Genomic DNA, 16,940 nt, shown 5'->3' with positions numbered 1-16,940 from the left:
ATTTTTCATGACTATGAAAATTGTACATTCACACTGAAGGCATCAAAACTATGAATTAACACATGTGGAATTATATACTTAACAAAAAAGTGTGAAACAACTGAAAATATGTCTTATATTCTAGGTTCTTCAAAGTAGCCACCTTTTGCTTTGATGACTGCTTTGCACACTCTTGGCATTCTCTTGATGAGCTTCAAGAGGTAGTCACTGGAAATGGTCTTCCAACAATCTTGAAGGAGTTCCCAGAGATGCTTAGCACTTGTTGGCCCTTTTGCCTTCACTCAGTGGTCCAGCTCACCCCAAACCATCTCGATTGGGTTCAGGTCTGGTGACTGTGGAGGCCAGGTCATCTGGCATAGCACCCCATCACTCTCCCTCTTGGTCAAATAGCCCTTACACAGCCTGGAGGAGTGTTTGGGGTCATTGTCCTGTTGAAAAATAAATGATGGTCCAACTAAACGCAAACCGGATGGAATAGCATGCCGCTGCAAGATGCTGTGGTAGCCATGCTTGTTCAGTATGCCTTCAATTTTGAATAAATCCCCAACAGTGTCACCAGCAAAGCACCCCCACACCATCACACCTCCTCCTCCATGCTTCACAGTGGGAACCAGGCATGTAGAGTCCATCCATTCACCTTTTCTGCGTCGCACAAAGACACGGTGGTTGGAACCAAAGATCTCAAATTTGGACTCATCAGACCAAAGCACAGATTTCCACTGGTCTAATGTCCATTTCTTGTGTTCTTTAGCCCAAACAAGTCTCTTCTGCTTGTTGCCTGTCCTTAGCAGTGGTTTCCTAGCAGCTATTTTACTATTAAGGCCTGCTGCACAAAGTCTCCTCTTAACAGTTGTTGAAGAGATGTGTCTGCTGCTAGAACTCTGTGTGGCATTGACCTGGTCTCTAATCTGAGCTGCTGTTAACCTGCGATTTCTGAGGCTGGCGACTCGGATAAACTTATCCTCAGAAGCAGTGGTGACTCTTGGGTCTTCCTTTCCTGGGGCGGTCCTCATGTGCGCCAGTTTCTTTGTAGCGCTTGATGGTTTTTGCAACTGCACTTGGGGACACTTTCAAAGTTTGCCCAATTTTTCAGACTGACTGACCTTCATTTCTTAAAGTAATGATGGCCACTCGTTTTTCTTTACTTAGCTGCTTTTTTTCTTGCCATAATACAAATTCTAACAGTCTCTTCAGTAGGACTATCAGCTGTGTATCCACCTGACTTCTGCACAACACAACTGATGGTCCCAACCCCATTTATAAGGTAAGAAATCCCACTTATTAAACCTGACAGGGCACACCTGTGAAGTGAAAACCATTTCCGGTGACTACCTCTTGAAGCTCATCAAGAGAATGCCAAGAGTGTGCAAAGCAGTCATCAAAGCAAAAGGTGGCTACTTTGAAGAACCTAGAATATAAGACATATTTTCAGTTGTTTCACACTTTTTTGTTAAGTATATAATTCCACATGTGTTAATTCATAGTTTTGATGCCTTCAGTGTGAATGTACAATTTTCAGGTCATGAAAATACAGAAAAATCTTTAAATGAGAAGGTGTGTCCAAACTTTTGGTCTGTACTGTATTAAGGTTTTTATGTGTGTTTTGTTACCATTTTTAATTGTGAGAGAAGTCTTAAAATGAAAAATCACTTCTGCCATTTCTTAGTTTTATCTTGCGTAGCTGCATGACATGAAATATGTCAACCGTTCTGGCCCTCACGGATGACGTTGCCTAACTTTGATAGACACTTCATTGCCAATGATATTTCAACCAATTTTGTAAATACTTTTTATGCCCAAAAATGACAAGTGTTCTCAAAGTGATACCTTTTATTGACGATCACTCTGAGAATACTTTTGTCATTTTTGGGCATGAAAGTATTTACATCGATTTTCCTGGCTAACACTGTACCACAATGTACATTTTTTTTATTGTACATCAACCAATTTTGTATAAATTAATAGTACAGGCATAGTATAAACTTAGAAGCATATTTTTCCAGATAAAATATATTACATTCTCCAGTTAAGAGGGAGAAACAGATAGAAAAAAAGGCATTGATACACTTTCTATTAAGTGTTTTATCTTACGCCAGAGCTGGATTCACAGCTGCACTGCTCAATGAGACTGTATAAATGTCCACCATGTTTCTGCTGGTTCTGAACATGTGTCCAAATGGACAAGAGCGAAATCCCCCATGACTGAGTATAGGAAATATCTATCATAACATCTACTCTCCTCTGATTATGATAAAACAGATGATTGAGAGATAACATACAGAGGAGGAAACTAGTATATTATACAGAATAAACATATTTTTATAATGACCAGCAATAATGTTATATTACTTATTCTTATTGTTTTACTTCTTATTCTGAACAGTCACTAGGCCACTAGTAATGACAGATAAGCTTTAAATGGCAAAAATTCCCAGTAAACGCATCCTAGAACTTAAATAATCAATGAATCATTAATTAAGACTGGGAATGGAGACAAAAATATTCTATTTTTATATTTGTTTTCATTTCGCTGTTTATGAACCTTTTTAGATAAAATAATAGAAAGTTTTTAAAGGTCTGGGATCACAGACAACATCTGGGGATGATGGATATCAAATTATTGTATGCAGAATAATCTCTAATCTGGTTTTACATGAAGTTACAGGAAACAAGTCATCAATTTCTGCTTCCCTAATGGCAGGCAGCTCGAAACTGTAGCAGGTTCTTAAGTTCTATGGTGTTTCAGAAGAAAACATTTAGGCTCAGTGACCATGATAAGTTTTTGGTACGTTTTTGACGCTGTGTATTTTTGCTGCAGCAAAAATGCTATGTTTTACAGCAAAATGTATGGGATTTATAGAAATCTCCTGCCCACTGTGCTTCTTTTTAACGGAGCGTTAATTGACCTGCGGTGACTGTTTCAAATCCGCAGCATGTCAATCTCTCTTGCGGATACGCTGAGTTTTATGTGCTGATTTTGTCCCATAGACTTGCATTAGATGCGGAAAATCCACAGGTAAACACCTATAGCCCACACATGACACTCTCAATTAAGTTTTCTCAAAGCCAAATACCAGAAAGTATCAAAAACAATGCAGCTTTGTTTAAAACACGATCTACCAAGAAGACAAAAAAAAAAGCAGCGTCAAAAACACGACAAAAACAATGCAATGAAAAAAACATAACTAACCTAATTTAATGAATAGGTGGAGAAAATCTGAAACCTCAAAAAATCAGCCAAAGCTCATTGTGGGAACGTAGCCTTACCGAGAGCTGGGCTTGGGGAGCAATGTCTGTTGGTGAGCTCCCCTCCAGTTCTCACCACCTGGCTCAGCTTGTCAGGTCTCCAGAATTGTGCATAGGGACAGGTCTGCCAATCAAATGAAGCCCGGGAAGGAGAAGCTGAAGGGAGCCCACCTAGTAGACAAAGCTTTCCGTGCACAAGGAGCGTCTTCTGTTTCATGTTGCCTAAAAATGACAGGTTCTCTTTGAAAGCTCTCTCATTATATGAAGGTGATGTTGCATTTGTATGTCAAGTACGGTACATGCCACACTTTTTTTGTTTCAAGAGTCCTATTGTACCTTTGTGTTGGACTTCACCCCTGGATTATAAAGTGTCCATATATGACTTTTAAAGACCTTTTAGGAGGCTCCTTTTTCAAGAAATATTGTGATGATAGGTTATACTTGCTTTGACATATTCACAGTGAAAATGTGACTTATAAGGTTCATGATTTCCTGGATCCAGGCATTTAGCGTGCCAATAAATATACCGTATATCACTATTCAAATGTTCTTTGAAGCACAGAAAGCCGTATTACTGATAGCCATGAAAAATATTGAAAATAAACAATATATATATTTTTGTGATGGTGGCAATAAAAAGATCAGGTCAGTGCACTAAAAAAAACCCTTCACTGAACTTAGTCTACTGAAAAATTTAAATGTTATGGGTCTCAAAACATAGTGACACAAGCAAAAATTTTCTTTTTTTCTTTTTGTTTTTACGAATTTGTGTTATAAAAAAAAAAAAAAAAAATTGCCACTTATATGATAACGAAGAAATAATAGTTTGGTGTCACCATAATCATAGTGAACTAGAGAATCATATTGCCAGGTCATTTTTAGTGCTCAATGAACGTTTCTAAAAACAAACCCCCCCCCCCCCCCCCAAAAAAAAAAAAAAATGTAAAATCACCAAGTTGGGAAGAGGTTCAAATAGTGTCTATCATTTATTTCTTTTAAAACTTGCATTATTAAGTTTTATGCTCCTTTTGATAATTTCTTACACCTACATTTTTACACTTGTATGTTGTATATTATACACATGACATCGCTTTTAAACACCCACATTCTCTGTAATATGTTACACATTGCAGTTCTATGATAACATCATCTTTCCTTGGCGAGCTCACTACATGATTGTGCTAGTAGGTGCTTGTTACCAGCCCTTTGTATACAATCCTGCATCACCACCTTTACAGGAAACAGATGTATTCGGAGGCTCCCACCTTCTGCTACAAAGGTATATACTTTACATTATTGATAATTCCTTGTGTACGGTTTGTTTTAGCATTGTAAGGGTTTGTGTAAAACCGTATGACAATGGCAATATGTAAGGGGAACTTGTTGAGCAAAGAGCAATATAAATAATACCGAAATAAACCAACTCGCATTGTTTTTCCTATAGCTGTGAACCCGGAGAATACTTTAAAAGGGTTGGGGACCTCAGTCGAGATCCTTGAAGCCGTTTTTTGCAGTTTTCTGGTGTAAAACGGTTTAGAATGTTGCAAGTTTTGTGTCTTTAGTAATTTTTAAACCTTTTTTCACTCTCCATCTCATTTTGGGAAAAATGGCAACAGCTTAGCCGGTTGGGCAAGGCCAAACGGCTGACAAACTTATGATAATTTACGCACTTTTGACATAAATTAAGACAGAAATGTACTGCAGGGCCTAAGTGGAGTACGTGTATTTCGGTGGTGCGTAGTAGTTAAAAGATGCGCTTAATTAATTAAGATGAACTTGGTGCATTTCACTCTTCATCAAGACTGGCATGCAAAATGTACGTCTTGATGAATCTGGGTCTGTGTCTCGGATGAGTAGTCCGGCTTTTGCCTATATCGGTATTTCAGATTGACAGGTCCCTGTCTATGCACACATTGGGAGAGACCTGCCAGGAAGAAGCTGCTGGGTACCTGCCTTGGACTTGTCATCTGAGATGCATAATTCCTGGCTGACTTTTCAAAGTATGTTTTCTCTGAAGGTATGTAACATTTCAGAATAAAACATACACTGCTTTATTTAATTTTTGTAGGCTCCTTCTCCCTTTTAGGACTTTGTTCCTATTTACTCTTAAAGGAAAATGTCCTAAACCCACAGAAACTGGGCATTGATGCCCCAAAAATCACCTACCTATGAAAATAATTAAGTAATTGTCCAACTTATAAACGTGTTTCCAACAGCATGGATGCTTACAATCTATGTATGCTCACTGGGTGGTTCCTCTGTGACTCCAGCACCGGCATGATCGTCTATGCCAGGACGGGAAGAGATGCTGCCCCTTTTTTAGTCACCTGACCGCTGAAGCTTGTGATTAGATGCAGCAGTCAGGTGGCTCAGATGGGATGAAATTGTTTCCCATCCTGGTGCAGACCACCTTAGTAGCCAGCAATGCAGCCACAGAGATTGGAGCTGGTAAATAAACAGAATTTTGTTATTTTACACATATTTTTTTTAGAAGTTGGACAGCCATGTAGAACGGGGTTAAATTCAGGCTAACTGGACAAGTCCATGTACTTTCTTCTCTTATTCAATAAAGCTGTTGGGTATGGGGAACAGCACTAAAGTGTACCTTTTATTATAGAAGTCGACAACACAAAATGTTGGCAGAATGTATATATGGTGTCCTGTCTAGCGTAGGCCTGGGGGGGAGCCCCAGTGTCATGCTGCGCCCCATAGGCCCGGCATTGGGCATAATGTCCACAGTCACATCACTTCTTCTCTATTCTATTATTGAGTACATCTAGTAACATTTCGTCTTGGCAGTTAACATTATTAATAGCGATTATGCAGTATTAGTAGTCACCGCAAATGTTCTTATTACTTGACATTGATACAGTAGTGATCTATCTTTTACTGACTGAGCATAGCATTAATGTAATCCCTGCACTCTTCTACATAACTCCAGTAAAATCTCTAAAGCCTTGGCTAGCCATCCAGTGTGAGAGTGTATTAGGTTGTAAGCCTTCTATAATCCTGCTATTATTCAATTTGACATAATCTGAACCCTTGTGCTTTAAATGTGATTGCTAATTAGCTATGAGCTGGCATATTCATGTTACATTTGGTTCATTTCCTTGGCAGAGTGTCGTGCCAGAGGCAAACAACAATGTCGATGCTGAAAAACCAACTACTAATTCAGTTGTGGAAAATGGACATCAACCATACGCTGGTATGTACACAGAAGACGTAGCACAGCATTAATCGTTCATTTTGTGCAGTGAAGGTAGCGAAAACAGTAGGCATACCCCTTTGCATCTTTGGTGCCTCCATTCTTAATGGTAGGGAATGAGAGGGGAGGCCGCTGTTCAAAATGTTCTTGCAACACGTTTCAGAGAACAATTTACTCTACTCCAGTCTATCTAGTAAATTCTACTCCAAAACATGTTGCAAGAATAAACTATTTTTTATCCTCTTCCTGGAATCCTTTTCAGTAGCAGCGTCTGGGATACACTACCCCTTTCCTTCCCTTCAGTTACTGTATTTTTCGGACCATAAGACGCACCTGGGTCTTAGAGGAGTAAAATAGAAAAAAAATTGAAGCAAAAAATGTGGTCATGATGCACTGTTATGAGGAAGTGGGGTCTGCTGCTGACACTGTTATAGGGGTAATTTCCTCCCATTCTATACTAATACCTCCTATCCTGGTGTGTGTGTACACTGCTCAATAAAATAAAGGGAACACTCATAACACATTCTAGATCTGAATGAATGAAATATTCTCATTGAATACATTGTTCTGTACAAAGTTGAATGTGCTGACAACAAAATCACACAAAAATCATCAATGGAAATCAAATTTATTAACCAATGGAGGCCTGGATTTGGAGTCACTCCCAAAATTAAAGTGGAAAAACACACTACAGGCTGATCCAACTTTGATGTAATGTCCTTAAAACTAGTCAAAATGAGGCTCAGTATTGTGTGTGGCCTCCACGTGCCTGTATGACCTCCCTACAACGCCTGGGCATGCTCCTGATGAGGTTGCGGATGGTCTTCTGTGGGATCTCCTCCCAGACCTGGACTAAAGCATCTGTCAACTCCTGGACAGTCTGTGGTGCAACGTGATGTTGGTGGATGGAGCGAGACATGATGTCCCAAATGTGCTCAATCGGATTCAGGTCTGGGGAACGGCAGGCCAGTCCATAGCTTCAATGCCTTCATCTTGGAGGAACTGCTGACACCCTCCAGCCACATGAGGTGTGGCATTGTCCTGCATTAGGAGGAACCCAGGGCCAACCGCACCAGCATATTTTCTCACAAGAGGTCTGAGGATCTCATCTCGGTACCTAATGGCAGTCACGCTACCTCTGGCGAGCACATGGAGGGCTGTGAAGCCCTCCAAAGAAATGCCACCCCACACCATTACTGACCCACTGCCAAACCGGTCATGCTGAAGGATGTTGCAGGCAGCAGATCGCTCTCCACAGCGTCTCCAGACTGTGTCACGTCTGTCACATGTGCTCAGTGTGAACCTGCTTTCATCTGTGAAGAGCACAGGGCGCTAGTGGCGACTTTGCTAATCCTGGTGTTCTGTGGCAAATGCCAAGCGTCCTGCACAGTGTTGGGCTGTGAGCACAACTCCCATCTGTGGACGTTGGGCCCTCATACCACCCTCATGGAGTGGGTTTCTAACATTGTTAGCTACAGCAGCCAGCACCTGCCTCCTGTGACCCGCTCCTCCCCCCTCCACCTCCTCTCCCCCCTCAACATTCCCAGCCACAATCATAAGGTACATCTGGACTAGAAGACGTACCCCCCACTTTCCTCCAAAATTTTGGAGGAAAAAAGTGCGTCTTATAGTCCGAAAAATACGGTAACATGTCCTCCACCCATCGGGTGTGAGTTCAGAGGCCGGAGCAGCACTTGACACTTGAACAAGTATACTTCTCCACGCAGTTGTGCCGCACACAACTCGCCCAGGTGAGCGACCAATCCTTCAGTTTATCCTCTCCTACGGATAACCGTATCACACAAGGAGCGCCTCTTTTCTTCTTTCCATGGTTAATGGCTACAGTGTGGAGAATTGTAGATTTATTGGCTACCAGTATTAAACATGGTAGTAATATTAAAATATATATAGATAGGTATATACACATACATTTTCTGAAGCCATGTCGTATAGGGAGGTTCCTTTTTTATGTTTGATTTATTGAATGACTTTATTTTTTTGTTACCTATTACTTTTTCTCATACACATTCAACAGAGAAGGCAAAGATGCCATTGGATTCTGTCTCCGAGGCTCCCACGCCTCCAGCACAGGGACACTTACCAGCCATGTCAGTCAGAATGCCACACATGCCAGTCACCGCAGTGATGAAAGTATGTGGAGACCCCCACTCCACCACTTCCAATGGCAGCATCCGTCTACAAACCTCAGAACCAAAAAGTTCCATGGAAATGACCTCAAAGCAAAGCAGTACACAAGGTGAGCAGACAGAAGAAACGTTACATGCCTGAATCAGTTGCCCACACAAACTATATTGGGAGTAACCAAGAATTACTCCCCTTCATTTCAAGTTTTCCAGTGGCTTTCACTCATTTACAGCCCTAATATTTAATAAAAGTTTGTGGGTGGCTGAAATGGGTAAAACCACTGTCCCCAGGCGCAGTTTGTTTTACAAAAACAAACTGCTTTACTCACCCTCCCTGGGTCCAGCGCCAAGTCTCCACAACTGCTCCCTGTGTCTGTTATTGTCTGCAGCGGTGCTTTCACATCAGTGGTGCTACAACCAATCACTGAGCTCAGTGGCTCCAAGGTCACTTGTGTCAATGCTGCAGATTGTAACAGAAATCAGGAGCAATGGCACAGATTTGCCCTCTCTCTTCCAAAAACAGCGCAACCAGGGAAGGTCAGTAAAACACAGTGGAAGAATGTGGTTTTTTTTTGTTTGTTTGTTTTTTGTGGGGTTTTTCAAAATGGAAACCATTTTAACACTAAGCAAAAAAATGTTGTTCAAAGGGACCTATAGATATCTAAATGGTGACCCAGAAAATTATTAGGCAGGTCTTTGTTTACCACTTTGAGCTCCTTTTAGAAGGAATATGAGAGCAATTTACTTCCTTCTGGAGAAGGGATAACTTGCATACATTTTCCTCATAAGCATTGCCTATACTGCACTTGGGAATATCTGGCAGTTCCATAGACATTGCCGGGACTGGAGGGGGTGCATGCTCGATCATCTTTCCATTCACCCTGTGCTCTACAAAGCATTGTTGTCAAGGGTGTCCCAATGATTGGACCCCTGTGATCAATTGGCTATCCCCTGCCTTATTAGGGGGATAGCTTTATATACTTTGTGCAACCCCTTTAAGGTTGAAAATAAAATGGTAAAATATACTATTATATCTTTTATACTCTGCACACGCTGCATTTTTGCAACATTTTTTCAGCTTTTTTTTGCCATGGAAAAAAAAAACGCAGAGATTTACAGTACCAGCAAGATAATTGTGAACGAGCGTTGTTAAACAGGCTGGCAATCATTGTTCTCTGTAGTTTGAGTCCTATTTACACAGACTATGCACCACCGAGAACGATTATCTTTTAAGCTACATAATAGATAATTTCACCTGATGAACGAGCAAAATGCACGTTCCAGGGGTGAAATGATCTTTTATGAAGCATTAAAGATCACCGTTCTCGGCGGTGCATCGTCTGTCATATCATACTGCCGATTGGTTAGTTTAAACCAGTGGTTCTCAACTCCAGTCCTCAAGTTCTGCCAACAGATCATGTTTTCAGGATTTCCTTAGTATTGCCCAGGTGATGGAATTATTACCTGTGTAATACTAATGAAATCCTGAAAACATGATCTGTTGGTGGGTCTTGAGGACTGGAGTTGAGAACCACTGATCTAAACGGACCCTAAGTGATCGTGATGTACCTATACCTCTATTGTGAGTTTCGAATGTTACCACCAACCATAGTTCTGTCTAGTTATTGAGTATTTTAAAGGTATGTGCACAACTTTTGAACAATGATCCACTTTAATGGTAGATTACAGATCCAGTCTTTCGGTTTCTGTTTAGAAGACCTTTCATTGTCTGCAGCTCCAGTTTTTCACTTTCTCCCGCCGTCACCTTCCTTTGTTTTCCTTTGGAGCTAGTTAAACATCATTCAGTAAATCCTACATAATTGGCAGGTTATCATGTTCCTTTCAGCCAAAAGCAGATCACACTTCTGTAACTGATAATGACTGATCATTTTCACCTAATTAGGAGAGATTTCAATTGTCCTCAACTAAAAAGTGTTTGATTGGTATCCTGGTTGATTGATGTGAGAGATTGGCCTCATGCTGTGACAACACAATATTTTACTTAATTGTTCTGAATAACATTCCTTACCAAAATGTTTTGCTGCTTGTATAACCCGAGGACATATAATATTACTACATTTTGAGAAAGCTTAAGTTCTGGTATTTTAAAAAGAAAGAATGTTTGCCTCTTAGGATCTACAATTTTGATCATTATTATTATGCTGTAATTTTATAACACCACAATATTCCTCAACACTTTACATACATCATCACAGTCACAATCTATATTACATTCCCTATCATTATGTCTTTGGAGTGTGGGAGGAAACGCACGCAAACACGGGGAGAGCATACAAACCGCTTGCAGATGTTGTCCTTGGTGGGATTAGAACCTCAGCGCTGCAAAGCAACAGGGTTAACCACTGAGCCAATAACCTACCTGTACCACAGGGATTTCAACAACTTGTCTCCACCTTAATTCATCTATGTATAAACTGTAGGCTGCATTCACACATCTTAACTTTGTCGTTTGAATATGGCCCACAGTGCACTGAACTCCACTGCCTCATATATGCCTACGAGGCTGTCACATTTGTGGCAAGAGTCCCTTACATTGGCTACTTGAGATGCAATGCTCTGGCATTTTGTTGTATTGTTATTGAAAAAAATATGAATAAAATCATATATTTTATAGAAAATCACATGCAGTTTTTTCTATAGTATTTTTTTACACATGGAAAAAACTTCCAAGCTGGACTATGCTGCAATTAAAAAAAAAAAAAAAAAAAAAAAAAAAACCCTGCAAAGCCACAAAAAAGGCTTAAGGGAGTTGTCTTGGATTAGCAAAACATAAATGCTCTCTTCCAAAAACAGCGCCTCCCCTGTCCATGGGTGATGCCACAATTGCAACTCTATTCAAGTGAATTGGGCAGAGCTGCAGTTCAACACTCAACCTATAGGACAATGTGGGCTGTTTTTTTTTGCAGAAATTCATGTTTTTTAGTACTGGACAACCCATTTATTCTTTACTCTCTAACGGTATTTTTGAGAACACACACACAAAAAAATGTCTTGATAAATTGACATAGATGATTGGTTTTACCCAACTGTTGGTGATGAAGCCTTTGAATTCCAGTTTATTTTGCTTCTACTTTTTAAAATTTAGGGGTTCTGCCTAAATCAACATTTTAGGTATATTTGTATGCAGCCTTTTAGCGGAGTATTGGCTCACTGGTGAAATAACCTATGTATCTGACATTGGGTTTATTATCCTAAAATGTCAGACTTGTCAAGCACAGCACAAGCTCTAGAAGTTGAGAAGGTGAACAAACATTTTTGTCTGACATTTTCTTATGTGTGAAAGACCGGCTGGTATAATCTGCTTTATAACATCATTTGTTTCTGTATTACGAGCTGAACTTTTTTAGCAGCCGCTGACCTGTTAGTGACCCAAAGGGTACACATGGGTGAGGCAAGCCGAAGAAACCGCCATATATACAAGTAGGCTATTGGGTTAAAGCCTAAATCTAGAGAGTAATACATTCTTGTGTGATTCACAATATCCCATTAAGGCCAAGAAAAATGTTGAAGCATGAACCTATGAGTACTCCAACCCAATGAGCAGATATCCATCACTCATTACAGATCATTCTTAGTACCATCGACGCAACCATTTTCTTCAATGATCTTTTGTAAAGTAGCTCATCAGCCAAACCAGAGTTTCCTCCAAAAGGAAGAGCAGCCCATTTGTAGGGAGCACTCTTTTTTGGCTTTCTTGCCCCTTATCAGTACAGATCAAAGCACTGATTGGTTAAATGAGTCTCGTGAGATGCAGCTAAAGGGGACGGACACGAACTGTGTTTGAAGAAATACAACTGTGTATGGAGACTTAGCGTTTGATAGGTCTTTTGCATTCTATTTTTTTTTTTGCATTGCCTTTTAATAAATCTTCATTCACAGCTGACTTGTTTCAACGAGCTTCAATTTCTGTAAGGTTTTTTTTTTCAGCCAACTGTTCCCTGCTCTGTAATAAGGGGCAGGAACTCTGAAACTATGTTGCCTACAGATGGGTCTCTTGTCTTTTACCCTCTACTTTAGTCTAAGGGGTAACGTTTCCTAAGTCATGTGACAAGGCTCGTTAAAGGGTCGATATTGACTTTTAGGATTGCTACTTCCAATAGGTGGCGCTAGAGTTCTAGCCCTCTTCCTCTGAGAGGTAATTTGCGTATTTACCCTTTACTTTGCTTACTTTCTTTCTCTCGTGTTGCATGGCCTTTAAATAAAGGAGCATTTACACTGAAAAATTATCATGAACGAGTGTTCTTACCTTTCAGTGTACACAGTCTGTTGATCACATAATGAGCGAGCAAAACGCTTGTTCATCTGATGAAATTATCTTTTTGTTTTCACACAAGATCATCGTTCTTGGCAGCGCATTGTCCTCTGTCATCAGGTTCCGCGCTGCTGATAATGTCAGTCTATGTGCACTGAGGGATGTATTACAGATCCGTTCAGTCTTCCCTTAATAAGCAGGCTACTTTTCATTAATTGGACACGGGCACGCTAATTGTTTGCCACCATAAGGTTGCGCCGGCACCTGTACCATCCTGTGAGCAGTTGCGTCTTTTCACATGTGTTGCGATAATTGGATAAGTGAGAATACCTGTAGGGACCCTTTAAAGGGAGTCTGCCAGCACAGAATGACTGTTCAAACCAAGAGCAGGTGCTAGGTGCACAAAGGCTTCCCCTGCCCACCATCTTCTTTGACAGCTCTGGCTTCATAGAGCCAGAGAAGGGCAGAGAGAGATGGAAAACAAGTAGATGGTGCAATTAATTGTTTGGCACCAAGCACATGTGTTTGTTTTGAACAGTCATTCTGTGCAGACAGACTACCTTTAAGTAAAGAAAATAGCAGATTACCATTTTAAGAGTCCACTTAGTAGGAATAGTTGCATACTCAGTTTTGCCACATCTGAGTTCGTGTCTTTGACCACTATTCGTTTTTCAAGCGTTTTTGCGGCGGAATTTCCGCAGCGAAAACGCTTAAGCGCTTGGTAGTACGTGCCCCATGGTCCCCAATGATAATCCGCATGTGCTGTGCACATGCTGTGGAAATTTCCGCTGCAAATTATCATTGCGGAAAAATACGCAGCATGTCCATTAATTTTGTGGACACGCAGCGTAATTGCTGCCATTGACTTGCATTGAATATCCGCATGACTACATGTGCACATGCGGATATTAAGCGATTCAATGTGCGGATGGTACCCGGATCTGGAGAAGAGGAGACTCTCCTCCAGACTCGGGTACCCTAGTACCTGTTTAAAAAAAAAAAAAAAAAAAAAAGAATTTTAAAATAAAAAATATACATTATACTTACCTTCCGATGCCCCCCGGTATCCTCAGCGATGCGTCCGATCTCTTGTACGGCTCGCGATGGTCTAAAAGGACCTGTGGTGACGTCATTTAGTCATGTGACAGGTCACGCGACCGCTGACGGCGGTCGCGTGACCTGTCGCATGACTAAATTATGTCACCACAGGTCCTTTTAGACCAACCCGAGCCGTACAAGAGACCGGACGCACCGGAGAAAAGACCGGGGGCTATCGGAAGGCAAGTATAATGTTTATTTTTTACTATTTTTATTCTTTTTTTTAACTATTAACTTGGTCACACTATATAAATCCATGACGTTGCATGGATTTATATAGTGTGACCAAGTTGTCAAGCACTTTTCCAAGTGATTCTAGAATCACTTGGAAAAGTGCTTGATAACCCGCATGTAAAAACTCTTGACAAACACTTCTACCTGGCAGGAAAAACTCATGTAAAATCCACATGCATTTTTCCTGCCAGGGAGATGCGGAAAAAATCTGCAGCATTTCTGCATCATGGGCACTTAGCCTGAGAATAGTTTTGTCTGCAGATCTTTTTTTTTTTTTTCCCATAAATGACCAGAAGAAATGCAAAACGCCTATCAAACGATAAGTCTCCATACACAGTTCAATTAGCATCTTTACCAAAAAAAAAAAAAAAAAATTAGGACAGAATTCCATATTCCTTTCCTTGCCTCCGTTGCACTGGTACAGTCTTGTCCTTAAAGGGAATCTGTTAGCAGGTCTTTGCTATTTAATCTGAAGACAGCATGAGGTAGGAGTTAAAACACTGAATTCAGCGATGTGTCACTTATCAAGCGGTGTGTGGTTATTTACTTTACAGTGAAGGTTTTATCACTAGGACATTATCATTGCCCTGACTAGCTGGCACATGCGAAGTCGTCCGACTCCGCCCCCTCCTGTGAGAAGCAGCTGTTAATAGACAATGTACATAAGGAGCCTGGTGTGGGAGGGGTTAGCTTTCTCAGCTCTGCTACATATTAGAACTCTAATTGTGTCACAGCTGCTGCACCCAATAAACTAAGTGATACATCGTTGGATTCAGGGTCTCTTTGCCTACATCAGGCTGCTGTTGGATGAGGTAGCAAAAACCTTCTGACAGATTCCCTTTAAACAAAAACTTTCCATTGAAACAGGTGTTGCTTGGATGACGACATTGTGAATAGTCACAGACGACCTGGCTAATGTGAAGATGAAGTATTGGTATCTAAACTCCTCATTGTATCTATTTTTTCTGCTTTGTGTAACTGATAGGTGCTGTCAGGACATGGAATGCCAGCGTTGTCAGGACAATGGGTGTAACTGCAAACTCTGGTGAGAATCTGCTTGTGTTACTTCTCAAACTCTTAATTCCCTCAGTGCCGTAAGGCAAAGGATTATATGATGACATGTGAAATATAGCCATTAAGTATAAACTATTAGCATCACAGTTGATACCTGAATTTAATGCGCTGCAGGCATCACAGTTCCAACACTTAATCCCAGCAAGGTGGAATTTGTCTACATGTGCTTGCCATTTAGTAACCTTCTCCTCTTTCAGCTAAACCTGGTATAAGTTATGATGTCATAGCGTGTTTTGTGTCAGTAGTTATTCATGCTTAAAAGAAAAGCTTTGACAGCACGTGGAAAAATATATAGACCTTTAAATATATGTAATTTTTATTTTTTTTCTAACTTCATATAGGATCTGTTTATTTTAGTAAATGATTTTTCCCCACTAAACTCTGAAGCAATTTTGATTATCAGGGTTGTGACATTCCTCTGTTCCTAGAAAAATGTATGAATAATTTGCCAGCCGGGTTTTATTTGCCCTGTGAAAGGGGGATTTTCCTACACATTCAGATACTATCAATGATTGGACAGTGTCAGTGTGCAGGGACACCCCCACACCCCCAATTGTTAACACCCAGTTGTCAATGTACAAGGAATATCAGGAAAGTCACAGTGCAAAAAAAGCTGTTCCAGAATTTACTGAGGCTGAAATATGAGAAAAGCTGATGGATCTAAAGACAGATATAATTTGGAGTATTTTATAAATTCTCTAATAACTCTAAAATCTTCTATTACTCCAAATAAAAGCAGCAGAAAAAAGCTGAATCAAAGCAGTGCTGAGAGGAATGTATCACATGCTTTGTTAGTTTTCACATCAAAAATTTATGCTGTCATATCCCCAAAAAATTACTCCAAATTGCCGTACACGAACTCCACAATCCATGAAGACCTAGAGTTTTACGAAGCAGTCTTGATGAAGGGAACATTACAGCAAGATGCGCCAAATTAACAAGCATATACAGATTTAAATTAATAACACCACCACAAGAAATATACATGAGTACATTTTTTTCATAATTCATGCCACTTTTGTGCTATAAATGATGATTCATTTCCTGGGTGCTCTCTGCAATGCCCCCTCTTGGCTAAACTCGGACCAGCCATAAAGTTGGTGCATCCAGGCAAGACTGGCGTAAAAGCACAATAAGGATTCCAGTAGAAACTGTTTGATGAATCGGGACCTAATTGTCTCCCTTCTTTCTAATTCCCTGTCCACTGCCTGTTGTCAAGTATAATCCACTTATAGCAGCAAAGGCGCTGAGACAGATTACAGGAAGGTGGACTTTGTCCGTCTGCTCCAGCTCTCCTATTTATCAAACTGAAATAAAGGCATAAAAGAAAGGTGGAAGCAAGGAAGAGAGATCCAGCGCTACGGACATAAAAATCTTCTTTATTGGTACATGTTAAAATTCCAAATAACATTCATATTGGCTTAGAACCATAAAAACTTAGACGGCAGCTCGCGGTAGACTAAAGGACCTGTCGACGTCTGCGGTCGCGTTGACCCGTCACATGACTAAATGACGTCATGGCAGGTCCTTGAGTCCACCGCGATCTGCCAGCAATCCAGGACAAAGACACCGGGGGCCATCAGAAGGTAAGTATAATGTTTTTAGTTTTTATTTTATTATTTTTTCTACAGGTTCTATGGTACTTGGGTCCGGAGGAGAGTCTCCT

At 40.5% G+C, this 16,940-nt stretch overlaps 1 protein-coding gene across 3 annotated transcripts in view; it reads left to right on the top strand.

Moving 5' to 3' along the window:
* The window catches only part of SMTNL2 (smoothelin like 2), a 125,622-nt gene that overhangs the window by 50,629 nt on the left and 58,053 nt on the right, over positions 1–16,940 (top strand). For 2 of the 3 annotated variants that reach the window (XM_073667640.1, XM_073667637.1), the window contains 3 exons: positions 6,364–6,451; positions 8,487–8,708; positions 15,186–15,245. In XM_073667640.1, coding sequence (XP_073523741.1) covers positions 6,364–6,451; positions 8,487–8,708; positions 15,186–15,245 — 370 coding nt within the window. The remainder of the gene's footprint in view (positions 1–6,363; positions 6,452–8,486; positions 8,709–15,185; positions 15,246–16,940) is intronic. The other variant, XM_073667649.1, reaches the window with a different exon arrangement.

This window comes from Phyllobates terribilis, unplaced genomic scaffold, assembly GCF_046119375.1.
Source record: "Phyllobates terribilis strain yellow unplaced genomic scaffold, ASM4611937v1 Scaffold_2__4_contigs__length_985480577, whole genome shotgun sequence".
Classification (NCBI taxonomy): Eukaryota; Metazoa; Chordata; class Amphibia; order Anura; family Dendrobatidae; genus Phyllobates; species Phyllobates terribilis.
Note: the sequence above shows the minus strand (reverse complement) of the source record. Positions and strands in the feature narration are given on the sequence as shown.